The sequence below is a fragment of the Canis lupus genome, chromosome 10, assembly GCF_003254725.2.
Source record: "Canis lupus dingo isolate Sandy chromosome 10, ASM325472v2, whole genome shotgun sequence".
NCBI classification, from domain to species: domain Eukaryota; kingdom Metazoa; phylum Chordata; class Mammalia; order Carnivora; family Canidae; genus Canis; species Canis lupus.
In genome coordinates, this window is record NC_064252.1 from 55,894,975 (window position 1) to 55,914,217 (window position 19,243).

At 35.9% G+C, this 19,243-nt stretch overlaps 2 protein-coding genes across 5 annotated transcripts in view; one reads left to right on the forward strand and one right to left on the reverse strand.

The window, feature by feature from the left end:
• Positions 1 to 19,243, reverse strand: part of PSME4 (proteasome activator subunit 4) — a 105,030-nt gene that overhangs the window by 69,786 nt on the left and 16,001 nt on the right. For 3 of the 4 annotated variants that reach the window (XR_007413609.1, XM_049115504.1, XM_049115503.1), the window contains exons 2-6: positions 16,601 to 16,741; positions 15,878 to 15,994; positions 5,319 to 5,384; positions 3,207 to 3,251; positions 1,208 to 1,357 (exon numbers count right to left, since the gene is read on the reverse strand). Coding sequence is in view for 3 of the 4 variants with exons in the window: in XM_049115504.1 (XP_048971461.1) it covers positions 1,208 to 1,357; positions 3,207 to 3,251; positions 5,319 to 5,384; positions 15,878 to 15,994; positions 16,601 to 16,741 (519 nt within the window). In the remaining variant the exon portion in view is untranslated. The remainder of the gene's footprint in view (positions 1 to 1,207; positions 1,358 to 3,206; positions 3,252 to 5,318; positions 5,385 to 15,877; positions 15,995 to 16,600; positions 16,742 to 19,243) is intronic. The other variant, XM_025467003.3, reaches the window with a different exon arrangement.
• On the forward strand, positions 10,062 to 13,695 carry LOC118350044 (DNA-binding protein inhibitor ID-2-like). Its single transcript, XM_035696163.2, is given in 1 exon segment — positions 10,062 to 13,695. A coding segment is annotated over 1 exon segment (408 nt). The 5' UTR covers positions 10,062 to 13,287.

Genomic DNA, 19,243 nt, shown 5'->3' on the forward strand with positions numbered 1-19,243 from the left:
TCTTCCAGTCTTCTTTTCATACCTTTTTCTTTTTTTCATAAAAAAGTTGTTCAGTTGGGATGGGGGGGCAGAAGGGGGGGAATTTGCTTCTTCTTTTCCCTCTGCTCTTCCCTCCTCATGCTCTCTCATATGCACTCTCTCTCAAATAAATCTTTTTTTTAAAGAGCATAATCTAAATATTTTTTTCTTTTCTTTTCTTTTTTTTTTTTTAAGAGAGAGAACACATACACAAGGCATGGAAGGAGGGGCAGAGGGAGAGAGAAATTTAAGGTGGCTCCATGCCCAGGGTGGAGCCCAACACCTGGCTCAATCTTAGGACCCTGAGATCATGACCTGAGTCAAGAGTCGGCCGCTTAACCAACGGAGCCACCGAGGTGTCCCTAAGTATCTTTTATGCTAGGATTTGTTATATACCTAGAGTCATCTAGAAAAAAATAATTCTTAAAAACAATGCAAAGACTAGAATGAGTAAAGAAAAAAATTATTAAAAAAAAAACTAAGAAAAACTACAAATGACGAATAAGACCAAGTTTTAGCAAAATACTTTTCCTTTCCCTGTACTCCACACAATTTAACATTTCTTATCACTGCCTATTTACTGATATTTTCTACTTCTTTTTTCACTTTTTATTCTTTCTCTTGATTTCTTAAAGTCCCTATCTTCACTTTTTTCTTTTAAGTTATTTCTACACCCAAAGTGGGGCTCAAACTCACAACACCAAAATCAAGAATCACATGCTCCACCAATTGAGTCAGCCAAGGGCCGCATAAAGCCCTCATGGTATTTGGCTTGACATACAAGCATTATTCTCTCCTCATTTACAATCTTCTGTTTCACCCTCCACATATTTTTCTTTTCTTTTCAATGATAGGCACAGAGATAGACATATATATATATATGTGTGTGTATATATATATATATAGAGAGAGAGAGAGAGAGGGAGAGAGGGAGAGAGAAAGAGAGAGAGAGGCACAGACACAGGCAGAGAGCAGCTCCATGCCAGGAGTCCGATGCGGGACTGGGTCCTGGGACTCCAGGATCGTGCCCTGGGCTAAAGGCAGGCGCTAAACCCCTGAGCCAGTTCAAGTATAATTAACACAACGGTTGAGTTAAATTTTTGTTTACTTATTATGGCTTTACTAGTTGGCTTAAATATCTCCATTTCTCGTTCTGTTCTATAATTTGTCAAGGTGTGTATATACTTACTTAAAACCTTTATGATGAAGTTCTGGAGGAAGGGAGGTAGGAAGAAATATTTCAAAATAAGTGATGGCCTTTTGCATTGTTACATCAAAAGGACACATTAAAGGCCGCCATTCTTCTAGCATCTCAGCTGTGGCATCTGCTGGGAAGTATCTGATAAAAAAGAAAGTTTTCATTTATCTGATCATTGGCTAAAAGGTCTACAACATTAATACATGACCAACAAAAAAGGGGGAGGTAGGGAATGAATTTCCTAAGGGACAATAGACCCTTAAAATGTTAACTTAAGTACATTTTTGCAACTCTAAAATAAATACCTTGTAGCACTTAAAGGTAAATTTCTTCTTGTCTATAGGACTTAGAAAACTGCTATAAAGCTAATAAAACTCCTAAAATACAGTAGGAAAAAAATCCAGTCACAGAGAATCCAGTCTATAAGAAATGGATAATCAGTAAAATGTGAAAGAGAACAATAGTCCAGGAACCTCTAGGCACATCTGGACCAACCATTTACTCTCACTGCACCACAGAGCTCTTTTGTATACAAGAGTAGACTAAACTAGATGGTCTGGTTTTACAGGTGCTAACATTCTACAAGTCTATGAAATGGGCAGGAGAGCCCCTAGGGTAGAGAATATTCACAAAATTAAAATCTGAAGTGTACATCCACACACAAAACAGGTAAAATGGAGAAAGAGGACCCATGCATAATTACCAAATACTCATTAAGGGAGGTAAAAATAACATTAAGTGAATGAGAAATTCAGATTTGGGCATGGTCAAAAGTTAGGAAACCCTTTCAAATACATGTGTAGGTTTGGCCTACGTGTCACGTTATTAATACTATTATATCTTTGTTCATCTGTATTAATTAGAACCACACTTCATTCCTTAATATGAAAAGTAAAACTATATTTCTAGCAATACTCCTTTGAGTTCATCAAGCATCTATGTGCCAAGTCACTATGCTACAGTTTAGAATGAAAAAAGAAAAAACAGAGAATATATTCTGCCTTTAAAGATCTCATACATCAATTCTCCTTTCTTAATTTTTCAGAGTCAACTGTTAGCCTTGGGTGTTCTATGAATTACCTAAGAGGCTAAAAACTACGAAGTACCCCAAGGATAATCAAATTGCTGGTGAGGAAATGCAGGCCTAGAGGTCACTGCCTACCTCAAAATGACGTGGCTTATGACTCAGCTTAGATCTTAAGCCTCAATCTTAAAAGGGAAACTACATCCTAAAAATACATTTGCTCAAGATTGAGAGTATAAAAGGTCAGCAACAAATATCTGATTTATAAAACCATTTATATAACTTTAACTCATAAGAATATGATAAAAGTGATTTCCATTCAAAAAAATTCACTGTATCCACACACAGCAGGATAAGCAATCTTAGAACAGCCCAATAAATAATAGTTCAAGTCCACAGAACTGGTTATTTATTTACACTAAGCTCTACATCCAACATCTCGAGATCAAGAGTTCATGCTCCACCAATTGAGCCAACCAGGGGTCTCAAGTTCATGTAATGGAGTTGAATTGATTAAAACTAAATTCAACCCATATTCATCTTTAAACATCAGAATATGCAATATTTCTGTATGTTCTACTGAAAGAGAACATACTTTAAAAATGTCTGAATACTATCTTATTACTCACATTTTAATACAATACCTACAATGCTCATTTTGGAAAATATTTTTGATCTGAGTAATGATATTCTAGGAAAATCTTTCAAATAAAGACAATTATACATAAATTATGGCATTCTTACTTTATAATGGGTAACTGACACCCACACCACTTAAAAATTTCTCAATTTATAAATGAAATCTGAATAATTCAGTTCAAGAGTTGGAAATGATATGTTATGCCCAGTGACTAACATTAAAATGTTAAAAATGATGTATACCTTTAGTTTCCTCTTCCAAGCATACTAAGAATGGAGAAATGCCACAGAAATAAAAGAAGTTTTATAAATTGAGAAGCTACTTACGGTCGGCAGCTTTTCACGAGTGTTTTGAGAACATTTTCTACAGAACTAGGGGGGAAAAAGCCATTTGATAAATTAGGTTGGTGTATTTTGAAATGCATCTAATCCAATTAATAAGTGCTCTAAGATATGCTCATACATTTAAAAATTATGTGTGATGCAATAAGTAATCTTTCTCTTTCATACAAACAGAACTACAAGGATTAACTACTTAAACTCTGTAATCTACTCTTCCTTTTGCCCTTGATTTGTTCATTCTCTGTTGTAAACTAAAGGGAAGAAAACTGGGAAAAGGACAAACCATTTTCAATCTTTACAAAGTAGGCAGCAATGACATACATAGCATATCAAGAAGGATGCTCAAGTGGCTTAAAACTTCAAATACTAATTTTTATTTTTATCAAAGTGCTTTTACATTGAAACACAAACAGCAGACAAAATCTAGTGTGCTTATATCAGCAACTGCCAGAAACTAGTTTTCTGTAACCAATGGTGGGAGTTCTATAACACTATCAGGTTATTTTACTGCCAGCAACAATTAACAAAAACAGCAACAGCCATCTTTTTGACCTACTTAAAATGTTAGTTGAGTAACATTAAAAAGCTATAACTTATTTCCAACTTTGTAGGTGGTTCAAGTGAATTTAAGAAAACATTAAGTATTTGATTATGGATTTATAATAAATGCTTGTCTTAATGAAAAGGCCAATGTGTTAAAAAAAAAAAAAAGGCCAATGTGTACTGGTTTAAACATACATGGCCAGAATGGAATATTTAAATTAATTAGACTATTGTCAAAAGAGGTAAAACACAAATAAACAAAACAAAGGGCACAAGGTAATTTTGGACTGGAATTTTAAAATAAATGTGTGGCTACTTACAGTATGATGTGTACAAGTAAATAAAACAAGTCCCCAAATCTCAAGAAAAAAAATCAGGGGGGAAAGGGGTAACTTTCAGGCAGTGCTTCCACCTGACACTTTCGCATTAAGCTTCTTGAAATTGTTAAGTCCAGAAGTCTATCCAACCTCCCTGAAAGCTTAAGAACTAATCTGTAAAGAAATTCCAAGGAATAACACAAACCAAACTCAGCACAAGTAATCAATTATACAACCAAAAGAGAAAACTATGATTTCATTACTAGAAGCTGTAGAAATCCTCTTTAATTTCAAAACTAGTTAGAAAAAAATTAACTGAAGGCTACAACACATGAGAGAATTCTAACATTAAAAAGATGACCATATGGCCAGAGAGACATGGAACATTTTCTTTGATTATCAAGGAGAGATTCTATCTTCACTCACAAAAAAGCTAAGCAATTGAGGACATAGAATCAGTTTAGAGAACATCTAAGTTCGCCTGGTTAAAAAAGGGGTAAACTTCTCCAACGACATTTAAACTCCCTGAAAACCACGACTATGATTTTTACCTCCGGGCATTTCCAAAGTACTTTTAACAAAATTATGTGTTCATATACATATTTATGCATATTTATATTTATGAATTTACAATATACAGTAAACATTTTCTATGAGAGCAACAAAGAGCACAGATCTTTGGGTCTTCTTTTAGTTTGGATGGAAGAACCCCGTTTAGAAACAAATTATATAGACAAGGTTTAAAGAACTATCTAGTTCTACACTAAGTAACTGATCAACTCAAATGCAGATTTTAAAAAGATAATTCTAAAATGGCAAACTTTCTGTCCCAGGAGATAAGCTGAAGATCTGTAATACTACCAGGTCCTAAAGTTTGTGTTCATGTTGACTTTGTATTTATTTTACTGTTTCTGTGACAACTCGTTTGAGTGCAACACAGAAAACCTGCTATTTTCTATTCCACCAACAAACTTTCATATAATGTAAAAAAATGTTTCTAGAAGGCAGTGAAAGGCTGCCCAGCTACCTGCTTTCTCCAGTTCCCTTCACTCTTTACAAGAATAGGTGGTTAATTATAATACTTGATAGCTGTCACCTCACTCATTAGAGGGATGGGGTATGTGGGAAGGTGCTTTAGTTCATCTAAAATAAAGTCAACTTCAACCCCTCCTTATATATAAGGCCTGTGCCAATGGATTTATGCTCTTTATCCAGAAAAGGGTACAATCTCTCTAACCTGTGATATCTGTATAGTGACCTTTTGTGATTCTTGTAATCTCTCAAGATGAAGGGAACAATGTTTCTGTTTAAAAATAAAATAGAAGGTTAAGGCTAGATGCTACTAAACTATATTGCACTAATTTTTAGAGGGAGTGGATAATCACTATGTACTTTCCCAATTGTTGGAAATTTATACTAAAGTGATTACAATTCAAAACACTTTTTTTTGGTTTTTATCAAAAGGGATTGATCTACAGAAGGAATAAGCTTTGAATGGGTTTTCTCATATCCTACTTCCTGTTAGAAAAGGCATGTTAAGTTGAAAAGAAAGCCATAGCATATCATGCAATAGTTCATAACTTGGGCTTAGAGTTGGGACAGATCTATATTTGATTACCAGTTCTCCTACTTACTTTCTTCAATAGTAAAGCCTCAGTTTTTCCATCTATATAATAATAATAATACCTACCTCTCAGAAGGCTGTTAAAAAATTAAATGAGATAATGTAAAGAATACAGTTATCTGGCCCAGAATTAAGCACTAAAATTGTTAACTATAATTATTATTTCATACTATCCAAAACAAATTACATTTTCAGGCTCCTCAAGAACTATTATCTTGTGTTCATTTTGCTTTTACATTTATTCTACTGTCTCTTAATAATTATTAATGTATGATTTAGGAAATTACATCTATTTTGATGTGATTTAGTAATTAAATGTAATTCCTTTCCCAAGTCCCACCCTGTTTATTAGGGCAGACACTAAGTTCTTGTCCCAGTTCTTGAGCTCTTGTCCCAGTTTCAACAAATGACTGTGTGAGTTTTCCTCTCTGGGCCACAATTTCCTACTCTTTATGATGACATTAGTAAAATAAATGCCAAATATATAGCAGAAAAGCTTGAGGAAAGCCAAAAACTTTAGCCTCCAGTTACACCATTTATTGAGATAGGGGACTTATATAAACCTGGAGGTTTATGCTTCCTACCTCCTTGGCCTTACCTAATTCTCTGGACAATATTCACTTCTAAACCAGAGAAATGTATAGCAAATGATACATTCAAGATGAAAGCAGTGTGGACTACCCATAGTCAGAAGTATTTTCAGCTTGACTTGACAATTCTTGAACTAAAATTTAGTTTCAGAATTATCATATTTGCTTTTTTATAAATGAACTGGACAACTGTAACACTGGCCTATTCTATATACCTCTGCCTTAACCTCCTTATAATTTAATGGTAATTGCCTATATAATATTTTCTTTAAGAATGTACTTCGTTAAAAAAAGAATGTACTTCATTTCATCCAAAGAACCTCAAGTTTTACCTGTCTTCTCTATATCTAAACAAACACAATCGTCAGTTCATCAAACACTACCCATCTCATATCTAATCCTTCAAAATCTAATACTGTGTCTTTAAATCAGCCAATACTTATTTTTCACAGCCACTTCACACAAAATTAGGGTCAAGATAATTCTATCATAAGAAAGGTATAAGTAAAGTATAACATCTTCATCACTGAAGTAGCATTAACATTGATTTTTCATCATAACTACTTTCAGAAAAAAGTATGCTTCTATGGCTAGTAGTAAGAAGTTGTAATAATCCTGACCACTCAAGTAAAAAGAGCATGCATAACTGCTGAGAGTGATAAGGCTGATCAGTATGAACTAAATATTTTTTTAAAAGCTTTAAAAAGAGCAGTTTCTATAGAAAGATCATTATGACACAGATACAACTTTTGGAGGAAACACTACCAAAGTTATTAATAAAAATCAACTACTTATTTTCTAATTTCCAAATAAAAGTGAAAGTGGTATTTATTTATTTATTTATTTATTTATTTATTTATTTATTTATTTATTTTAAAGATTTTATTTATTTATTCATGAGAGACACAGAGCGAGAGGCAGAGACACAGGCAGAGGGAGAAGCAGGCTCCACGCAGGGAGCCTGATGTGGGACTCAATCATCCCAGGTCTCCGGGATCACGCCCTAGGCTAAAAGCAGCGCTAAAACCACTGAACCACCGGGCTGCCCTTAAAGTGGTATTTTAAAAGAGCAAATACAATGTTCCTCAAATACCATGTTAAAAATCACTATACCTACCTTTTTTTTTTTTAATTTTTATTTATTTATGATAGTCACAGAGAGAGAGAGAGAGAGAGAGAGAGAGAGAGAGAGAGAGGCAGAGACACAGGCAGAGGGAGAAGCAGGCTCCATGCACCGGGAGCCCAACGTGGGATTTGATCCCGGGTCTCCAGGATCGCGCCCTGGGCCAAAGGCAGGCGCCAAACCGCTGCACCACCCAGGGATCCCCTCTATACCTACCTTAATAATCACTGCTTATTAACAAAATAACCATAAACTATTTTAAATTTCAACAGGTCCTCAGAGAAATCACTTTCATCATTTCATTATTATGTTAAATTCTATAGCCAGAGATCATTCTTGAGCTGCTGATAGTAACTTAAGCTTAGAAACGTAACCACATGTCTCAAGAAACCCTCCAGCAGTAAGAACATGTCATTTCCATGTGTTGAAGGGTGAACAAAGGATTTAGCTGTATCTCAGGGATAAGAATACCAAGTCAAAGTCCTTTGTCAGATCAACTCAGAAACAAACACCATCAAGAACAAGGTAATACTAGGGGTGGTGGAAGGGGAGGAGGGCGGGGGGGTGGGAGTGAATGGGTGACGGGCACTGGGGGTTATTCTATATGTTAGTAAATTGAACACCAATAAAAAATAAATAAAAAAAAAAAAAGAGAACAAGGTAATAATCAAGTTTCTCCAGAGGCAGAATAATATGAAAAATGAAAATGTTAATACTCTATGATCCCCATAGAGAATGATATATGGAAGAAAAATAGATCTTAAGAAAATAAACTGAGCTATCTAGACCCAAACTGCTCATCATGCAAATATGTAAACCTTAAAAAACTCACAAAAGCGAAACTGATGGTGACAAAACTAAAACAAATTTAAACACAGCAATTCAAATATGAATCGTCCATGCCCATTTGTACAAGCTGATCTATGCATAATTCCTCCAAGCCTTGTCAGAAGCAAGAGTCTTCATTAGTAACTTGCAATATGTTATTCTAATTTAAGTGTATGGGGCATTATTTTAGGAAATAAAACTAGGCCCCTAACACATAAATGCTTCCTTTTTAATGTAAACAATAAGTGATTCTTAAGTTGCTATTATCAAATTCAAACTCCTTTCCAATTTTGATTTTTTATTAAAAAAAAAAAAAGACTCTACAATTTGTTTCTCCAGTAGAACCTAGAAACAGAGAAGAGTGCGAAATGTTCCCTTGCCCCTGAGGCATATAGGCAGAAAGTAAAAAAGGGAGAGGAGAAGAAGACGGAGAAAAATAAGGGAAAAGGAGACAGGAAAAAAGAAAGCTAAATAATCCTTGCTCCAAAAAATAGAACCAGCTTTTTAAAACATGTTGAAATGCATGGCACCCTAAGCTGTAGTTTCAAATAAAGACATATACACAAGGCACATGAGTTTAAGACTTGAAAGACAGTTAAATGAAGCAACCTTTCACTTTTGATTATAAAAATAGTATTCTAAAAATAGTATGAACACATGCAGTCAGCTGACAAAACTGTTTCAAAATGAATCAGAATACATCTAAGATGAAAATACTCCAAGCAGAACACCAATTCCAAAAGTATGCCATATTGAAGGGTTTTCTGGGGTTTTCTGAAATAAACTGTTTGTGAAGTTATAACTTTATCACTAGACTATGAACACTTGCTATACTAATACACTAAACAGAAACTTAGGTAGAAAGGTAAATTTTAAAACGTTTAAATTGATTCCCTATTAGAAATTCAGTGGACATAGACTAGCTCTGAAGAACATAAACTAAAAAGTATTGCTCTATGGCTCTCCAACTGGTTTCCTTAACATTTCTGCAGAAGAACTAAGACTACTAGATTTCTCTGATTTTAAAAATCAAGGCAAGTGTGATGAAGAAAGTCCAAGAACCAAAGAATCGGATAATCCTTCACAGACACATAGCCTGACCTGAATGGAAATAAGGTAACAGGTACTCCTTTCAAAAGGTGGTATCTGATAACAGTAAAAAGATTACAGAAAATTAGAGAAAATAAAAAAATAATTACAATCCTGAGAAATGTTTTAAGTACAATTCCTCTACTTTTTTTTACAGAGACATTAGTTTCTAATTTTATCTTATAGGGCTGCCTCTCACCAAGCAAGAGCCCCTTTCAAGAGTGGTTCCAAATCCTCACTATGCTTTGTGATCTCTTTAAATTGAAACAACCCATTAGCAATTAAAAAAAAAGTCTGCATCAACAGAGCTGCACTTCCTTACGTGTACTCTATTCAGTTGGAGGCACATAGCCCTGGGTGTGAGCACTCCAAGCCACTGAACCAAAATGGTTTATCTTCCTGGAGCATCAATTATAGTCAAGAGATACAGAGGAGAGAAATTTTTACTTATGAAAACATCACTTAATAAGCCTAATATAGATATGAATGTTTAAAATAACATGTAAAATTTCCAAGAAATTTCTCACACCAGAGCACTTTAAGAAACACCTCAGAGCCTTGAGGAAAAGGAAAGGAGGTACTAAGTAGACAGTTTGACAGTACTGGTATAAGGAAAAAAGAATACTGGTTTTAAAACTACAAGATCCAGGTCTTACAGAATTCAAAATAGGAAAAAAAGAAAGAAAAGAACATGGAAAGAAAACATGAGGGCCTGATTAATGGGGCAGAAAACTTTAGATTGCGGGGACACAAGGTAAGCGGTGGCAAATCTATGCACATGGAGGGAACATTTTGGAAATGTACAGGGCATTTTTAATGATCCCAATTACTGGGGAGGATTCAATGGAACTTTAGTGATCCTGGTATATTGGGTATCCTGCAATTCATGGAATAGCCACAAATAATGAAAAATTTTTGTAAGACTTTAAATGTCCCACTGTAAACTTAGATACAGGTAAAAAAATTTTGATCCTAAAAGTGAAGAAGTGCTTTAACCATTAAGTATTTTTTGCAAGTTTTTTTTTTTTTTTTTTTTTTTTTTTTTTTTTAAGATTTTTTGATTTGAGACCAAGAGAGCAAGTGCATGAGTAAGCATGGGGGTGGGAGGTGGAGAGGCAAAGGAAGGGAGAGAATTCAAGTAGACTTCCCCCACTGAGCCTGGAGACCACCCGTGTGGGGCTCCATCTCCTAACCTTGAAATCATGACCTGAGCCAAAGGCAGATGTTTAACCAACTCCTCCACCCAGGCACCTGAAACACCCAAAGACTGAAGACTATTTTTACAGTCTAGAGCCAACTGTCATTACACTAGCAAAAGCAGACATAAGACATGATGTCACAGAATTTCATTAATACTTTTGTTGTTAAAATGCTTCATGTTACTGTCATCTTTTTTGGTATGGCACAAAAGGCAGTTTACATTGTAAAAATTTGATATTGACGTTATTGATTCAATTTAGCATTGTTACCTTTCAACCTTAAAGATATTGTCCCCCGAAGTCCATAGCACAAATTCTCTATGACTTCATATATCAAAGTTTCATTTCCCAATTCTTCCTTTACCTCTACTTCTTTTTTAATTTTAAGATTTTATTTGAGAGAGAAAGAGAGAGTGAGAGAGCACAAGCAGGGGGAGGAGCAGAGGGAGAGGGAGAGGGAGAAGCAGGCTCCCCGCTAAGCAGGAAGCCCAACGCAGGGCTTGATCCCAGGATTCTGGGATCATGACCCCAGCCAAAGGCAGATGTACCCAGGCACCCTGCTATTTCTTTCACAAGTAATAAAGTTCAAAAATAATTTTTGTGATACCATTCCGTACCATCCACATAAAGGATAACTGTGGCACTGTATTAGAAATAAGACCAGTTTATCTGCAAGAATATCGCACTTCCTTTTCCTCAGCTTAGTGCTCTAAAATTAAAACGACTTCCCTCTCTTTTCTCATATTTAAATAAGTCTTATCTGTTATTCTTTATCCCAGCACTAGTTTTTATTTTAATGTCCACTCATAATGCTGCTCTTTTATTTTCTTGTGCTATATATCCTAAACAAAATGTATTTGGACCTTTTTTAAATCCAAACTTACTCATTATAAGTACATGCAAAATCTGAATACCATTTTGTGTCTTTAGTGTAATGATGCCTGCATGTCTGAAATATGTATTTTTTTTCAAGATTTTATTTATACATGAGAGAGAGAGAGAGAGAGGGGCAGAGACACAGGCAGAGGGAGAAGCAGGCTCCACGCAGGAAGCCCAACATGGGACTCAATCCAGGGTCTCCAGATCAGGCTCTGGGCTGAAGGCAGCACTAAATCACTCAGCCACCCGGGCTGCCCTATGTATTGTTTTATAATAAACTACCGTCTCATTATAGGAATCATTTTATGGTTAAGACATTATTTGTACTTATTTTTGTCACTGAGTACAGATAAAGAGTATAGGTAGATTATATTACTTCTATATTTCATTTCAGAATAGCCAACTACACAATACAAAAGGGGGTCTGCCTGCTTTAAGCCAAGGAAAGATTTCAGCAAAGACACGATGTTTCTTCAAAAGATCAAGAACAGCCATGGTGAAACTTCTAAGGAAGAAGGTTTCCTTAAGAGCAAGAACAAGGGGATGCTGTAGGAAAAGACACATGGTAAGCAGAGGATGAAGATGCAGGGGAGGACTCTACGCACAGGCTGACAGTAACAGTGTTGAGCACTGACAAAATTTCCAGGAAGGAAGAAAGCCGGAGCTGCGCACTGCCAGACTTAAAAGGAAGCAGCTGCCTTTGAAAAGGTACATCTCAGTGCAGGAAGCAAGACGCTTACTTATGAAAAAGCAAGTAAGGGACTTACTGAAGAAAAAGAAGAAATTTTTGAAGAAATCGCCTTCTTTCCCCTAGCATTTACCAAAGATTTTCTGAGGCAGCCAAAATAAATCAGCCAGGAAAACTTCAGAAAGATAACTGGTCTGTGAAACGGTGATTCCAATCAAAGCCTAAATGGCCACATATTTTAAGAAGGCCCAGTCACCCCAGTTCATGCCATGTTTCTTCCAGCAGAAATAATACTCAAAAGGAACCTTCACAACAAAGCTTTTATGCTAAATTTTGGGTTTTCATACTAAATATTTGAAAAAAATATATTTGAAGATGTACCATTTAGCTTCATGATGAATTTTGCTCTATGGTGGAAATTGGTTTCCTTGTTTTAACCCATGGAATCTTCAGAAATGATCTCTCACCACTGCATTTGTGACCACTAGCCAAAAACCAATTAGGGCCTAACTTCAGGATCACCTATAGTCATGTTTTTGTTTTTTAAATTATTTTCATTTACATCATTTCACTATTTACTTATGACCTAAAAATCTGTTAAAGTCTGCTATTTGCAGTCATTTAAAAAAAATTCTATTAAGGGTTTAACAAAGGCTGCTGACTTCAGTGAAACCTGAGAAATTTTCATGGGTTAAAAAAACTGAACTGGGAGGCTACAAGAAGTCCTGAAATAATGAAAACACGCCTAGAATTGAGAGAGAAAATGCAGGAATAAATCCTTAGACTTATACAAGCCTATAAAATGGTGCTCTGCAGGAAATGAGTACATGTGTATGACAAACAACTATAGGTATTGAGGGGAGAGGCAAATTGAAGAAAATTGTAGAATCTTTCCTAAAAATAACCTTGATCACAAATACTTTAAGAGTTTCTTCTTGGGGATGCATGGGTGGCTCAGTCAGTTAAGCATCAGACTATTGATTTCATGATCTCAGGGTCATGGGTTCAAGCTCCACATTGTGGAGGCTACTACAAACAAACAAACAAACAAACAAACAAACAAACATTCATTCTGAGCCCAGCCCAGTGCAGAGGATAGGAAACTCAAGAAGCTCTATGGGCAGCAGAGGCATAAGCTGCTGGGCAGCTGGCTCCCTCCTGGTCTCTCCTTCCCTAGGAGGTCAGTATGAGAGCCTTCCGTCCAGTGAGGTCTGTTAGGAAAAATAGCCTTTTAGACCACAGCCTGGTCATCTCCCGGAACAAAACCCTGGTGGAGGACCAAATGAGCCTGCTGTACAATATGAATGACGGCTACTCCAGGCTCAAGGACAAGGTGAGCAAGATGGAAATCCTGCAACAGGGCACACTGGACCTGCAGATCGCCCTGGACTCACACCCCAGTATTGTCAGCCTGTACCACTAGTGACCTGGGCAGAGTAAGGCATCCAGGACATCACTGACCACCCTAAACACAGACATCAGCATCCTGTCCTCACATGCTGCTGAATTCCCTCCTGAATCAATGTCAAACGACAGTGCTCTATGGCTGAATAAACGGTTTAGGACTTTCCTTTTCTTTGCACAACAGCAATGAATCCAAAGGATCTTTTAAGACACTGATCTTCTAGTTTTTTAAAGATTTTATTGATTTTGAGAGCAAGTGAAGGTGTGTGTGCACAAATGGGGAGAGGGGCAGAGGGAGAGAGAGAGGGAGAAGCAGACTCCCGTTGAGCAGGGAGCCCAATGTGGAGCTCAATCCTGGGGTCCTGACCCAAGATGAAGCAGATACTTAACCAACTCAGCCACCCCACACCCCCGAACTTCTTTTCAACCATTTCACAAGGATAACAATACGTTGAATGGACATTTTTTAAAAATGGAAAGAAAATTAAGAACAACCATTTTCCCCAAGGTGACTGTGATATTAGCTATTTGTGAAAAAGACTTTTAAATGCCCTTTCTGCAGTTGAAAGCTTTTTTTTAAAAAAAAAAAAGATTTTATTTATTTATTCATTCATGAGAGACACACACAGAGAAAGGCAGAGACAGGCAGAGGGAGAAGCAGGCTCCATACAGGGAGCCAGACGCAGGACTTGATCTCCAGGATCACGCCCTGGGCCAAAGGCGGCACCAAATAGCTGAGCCACCTGGGCTGCCCAAAATATTTATATGCTGTTCCCACCTCGGGGACTGATAATGTTAAAATCATAAGGAATTTCCCAATTTAAGCAGGCTTTGCCTTTTTTCAAAGGTGGAGAATGAATACCAGAAGGATCCAGTATTCAGTTACTTTTATATTACGTCTTTTGGCCAGATATGACCTTGTAGACACAAACCTACCAAATGCTATGAGTACGTATACGTGTGTGTATGTGTGTGTGTGTGTGTACACACATGTGGTGAAACCCTGTGAGTTCTTTAATTAGTTTTCTTATACAGTGGCAGAGATGTACATTTCTGTATTCAAAGTATACTGATGTACTTATTCATGCTAAACTTTTTATAAAAAATTAGTTACAAACTTAACCCTTTTAGACAAATAGATCGTGTGTTTATTTTTTAAAAGATTTTATTTATGTATTCATGAGAGGGGGGGGGGAGAGAGAGAGAGAGAGAGAGATTGGGGCAGAGACACAGGCAGAGGGAGAAGCAGGCTCCTTGTAGGGAACCTGACATGGGACTCAATCCTGGGTCTCCAGGATCACACCCTGGACTGAAGGCGGCGCTAAACCACTGAGCTACCCGGGCTGCCCAGATGGTGTGTTTATTGAATGGCAATTGCCTGCTTTATTTCAGAGGACCAGTGCTTTGCTTTTTATTCTATGTTATAACTGAACCCAAATAAATACAAGTTCAAATTTATGGATATAGGTTATTTAAGATTATAATAAACTTGTCTGAAATTAAAAAGAAAAAAGGTTTTGTTTTTTTGAAGTAGCCCAATGCAGGGCTTGAACCCACAACTCTGAGATTAAGACCTGAGCTGAGATCACAAGTCGGACACGTAACCAAATAAGCCAAAGTTTAAGAGTCTTTTAAGCCAAATATGGTTAAGACTGAGAAAATTAAGAGCTAGATCAAAACAAAACAAAGCCTCGTTAACAGGGGAAAATGATGCTATGGAGTCAAGTCCAAAATTACTATTCACCAAAAAAGGATAGATCATCATATTGTACTCTGTAAATTCAGAGTAAAATACAAAACGTACCAGAATTAGATATCTGGAAGAGTTAGGATGTACGCCAAAGAAGGTATAATCAGCCAGATGTCCATAACCCTAGTATGTCTAAACATTACATCCTAGTGCGTCTAAACCAAGAAGCCATGCATTTGAACAGCCTGCATTCCACGAACAGCTACTGAAACTAATGCTTCTTTAACTGGCATGGGGGTACCCTCTGGAATATGCCAAGCTCCTCTTCTTGAGGCATTCATTTTACTTGAAGTATTAAAACACATGTGAATATATAATAAAGAAAGCCAAATGTGCATTACTTTCAATGACAAAATATTAGATTCCAAACAAAACCCTGTGGTCTCTGGCCAGTATGCTAATGTTGGCTGTCAGATATCCTAGTGGAAAATTCTTAAGTGCAATTTCAGATATAGTTTAAAGAGGGTAATAAATTGTTTTAGGAGCCAAGTTACAAAGCAATGAGCACACTGAAATGTATATTTGCTTGCTTATTTCAAATAACCCAATTATTTCTCAATTATGACCAAATTCTAAAAGACCCCAGTGCTTCCAAAGAAGTCCTTTAAAAGGAAATACTTACTTAGGAAACCAATTTAATCCCAGGTGCTCTGTCTTGGAATATAATATTCTTTCCACCATGTCATAAAGTGGTCTCCAAGGTAACTCCAAATCATCTCTTGAAAGAAGTTCCTTTTTCCTAATTAAAAAATAAACAAACATATAGGCATACATTCATACACAGTTGTTTGTGTAATACACCTACTACACAGGGAGGACAGTTGTTAAATGTCGCTGTCATCCTGGTAGGCCTTGCTTTTCCCTATCCACAGATAGGAAGAATGTACCAGATTATTGCTGTTCAAACCTCAAAAAACACCAGGTAAAAAGGGGCATTTAAATTCATGCCATCAAAAAAAAAAAAAAACAAAAAAACAAAAAAAATAAATTCATGCCATCATTACTGCCAACAAATTTTCTGCATGCCTAGGAATAAGAATAAATGATTCGTGACTTCTCAAGGATCTTATATATATAAGGGAAGATAATTAGTTTAAATGAACATATATTCAGATAACATATATTTCCATGTGTGCTACAAAACAGAAGGCCTCACAGAGGAGATAGAATTTTAATTAATTAACACATATGCCTTAAACCTATGATAAAATTTTCTGCAATCTTTTTGCAAACTGGCAATTTGGGACTTGGGTCTTCTTACCAAAGAACACTTAGCTCTTGTTGTCTAAAACCTTGAAGAAATGAACCAAAATGTGTTAGCAGAAATCACAGGAAATTTACTCACTTTAACAAGTTGATCAAGAGACGCGCAAATCCCTGCATCATGCTGATTTCCAGTTTTGGAATTGATACCAGCTCATACAATAACTTGATAAAAAGAACATGATCTTCTTTGCTAAATTTTCTCCCATAAAGTCGAATATATCTGCAAGAGAAAAATCAACATAGACTTTAAAAATAAGTATGGTGACATATCCACATTCACTGCAGCAATACTCATAACAGCCAATGTGTGGAGGCAATGTGAATGTTCACCAATGGATGAATGAATAAACAAAATGTGGTACACAGACACACACACACACTGGAGTATTATACACCCTTTAAGATATCTAACTGCTTTTCCTTTCCAGAAATTCCTCAAAATCCTTAGTCCACTAAAAACACACTTTTTCATTTTCTCAGGCTATTGTGTATTTATTTATTCATTCAGCTCTTTCCTGTTGTTTCAAGGTCCAATCCCATGACTTCACCTTAGTACTCAGTGACCAGATAGTATGGAAGGCAGAGCCATGAGACTCTATACATACTGTTCTGCCTCTGCCAGTAACTACCGTGCAAGTTTCTTAACCATGCTGGAACAGTGAAGGCAATATATAAAAACCTCAAGCCCAGGGCTACCAAAGGTACTTCGAGTTGCTGAATAAAGGTGGTATAGCCTCCTGCAGCCTCCCTCAAGTTCACTCTAAATTTTGGAATAAAAGAAGAATTGATGCTACTTTCAAATGAAAGCAAACTATATTCCCAACAACCACACAGAGAAGAGTTCAAAGAGCCATCCCTCCAGCGTGCCCCTGGGGTACAGTCCTCACTCTCCTCTGTGGCTAGGATACTTCTGTGGAAAAATTGGGAAAACACTGCTCTAAACCACGGAAATAACTTACCTATGGCCCACTTCATTTACTGTAGTAGAAAGACAACTCTATGCTTAATATTAAGAAGATTCAGAGCCCTAAACTTAATATCATGAAAAGAGACCAACAGGGGGATTCCTAGAGGAGGTATAACTGCTGACAAAACTAGAGATGTTAGGGGATTACTCAGAAAGAAACCTCCTATTCTCCCTGTCAGCCAGGAAATAGTTTGTGTCAACCAGAAAGTGGTTCTTGTCTCAGCATTTCTCAAAATGCAGTCCAAGAAAAATGTATTCTGAAGAGCACAAAACGTACTACGAGAAGAAAGTTGATAATCACTTTTCAAGAAAATTGAGAAATTCTGTTCAATAAAACACTATTAAAAGTGAAAACCCTCTCTCTCTGTGACTATCATAAATAAATAAAAATTACAAAAAAAATATATTTGTTAAAAAATAAATAAATAAAAAAGTGAAAACCCCAATCCGATATTTGGAATACAGCCCTCTGACAAGTATTCTTATACAAATTACATAAGAACTCCTTCAAATCAATCTGAAAAAGACTCAATTAAATTAAAATAAACAGGCGAAAGACTCAGGCACTTCTCAGAAGACAACATACAGATGACTATAAAGCGTATGTAAAGATACTCAACACCCTTACTCATCAGTAAAAGCAAATTAAAACCACAGTAAGGTACTACTTTACACCCCCAGACTGGCTAAAACTAAAAGCCTAATAATACCTAGTTTGAAAAAAAAAAAAAAAAATCTAGTTTGGGTGACAATGTGGAAAAACCAGACTTTCACATGTTACTGGTGGCGATAGCCACTTCGGAAAAAGTGCCTGATATTACCTAGTGAATGTCTATTAGACATTAGACTGTTTAAAATACATATTCCTGAGTTCCATCTTAAATCTAGACCATTAAAAACACAAGGAGTATGAAATACAATAGAATTATTATTTTTTTAATAATAAAAAGGAAAATAAAATACTCAGGGTGGAGTATTCATTTTTCAAAAACTACCCCAGTTGTTTTTTTCTGTATATTTATGTTCAAAAATCCTACTTTAGCCCATATTACTATGTAGTCTATTCTTTTCCCAATTCATTTCCACATTAAGTTTTGGAACTAAAAATTACTAGTAGATGTCTAAAATACTTGAAAACCTTGGTAACAGTCATGATTGATCTTTTGAACATAATATTTCCTTAAACTATCCACAATATATAGATAAGTCAGTATGTTCCATCCTCCCACGGGGGGGAAACTATGAAAGATAATAAGAAAGCACTTTTGAACTGCTTCCTTTCTCCTCATAACCTTAATAGTGTGTTAATCAAATGCTTTAATTTTTAATCTCAAGTAAATGAGATTATGCCATAGCATATCAGGAACAAAAAATGATTTAATAAAGTGTATAATACTATCAAGGTTTTTTTCTACTGCACATCCTGAAGATAGTACATAATTCATTACAAGGAAGTTTAAAGTAAATACAGAATTATACGTTACTGAAATGAATTAAGAATTAGAGCTTGACAAGAGGCTAAAAATACTGGTTTTCAATACAAGCTCTGTCATTCACCAGTTATTTTTCTTCAAGGCAATCACTAGGTTTCTAAGATTCTAACTAAATCCATCAATCAAGTAAAATTAACATCATTTGAGAGCAACATTAAGACTATTTGTAATTATAAAACATGTAAGACATTTAGCAATGACCTTTAACCTCAAGTAAATGCTTTATTTTGGGTAGTCCTACTCAAAAGACAAAAAATGGAAT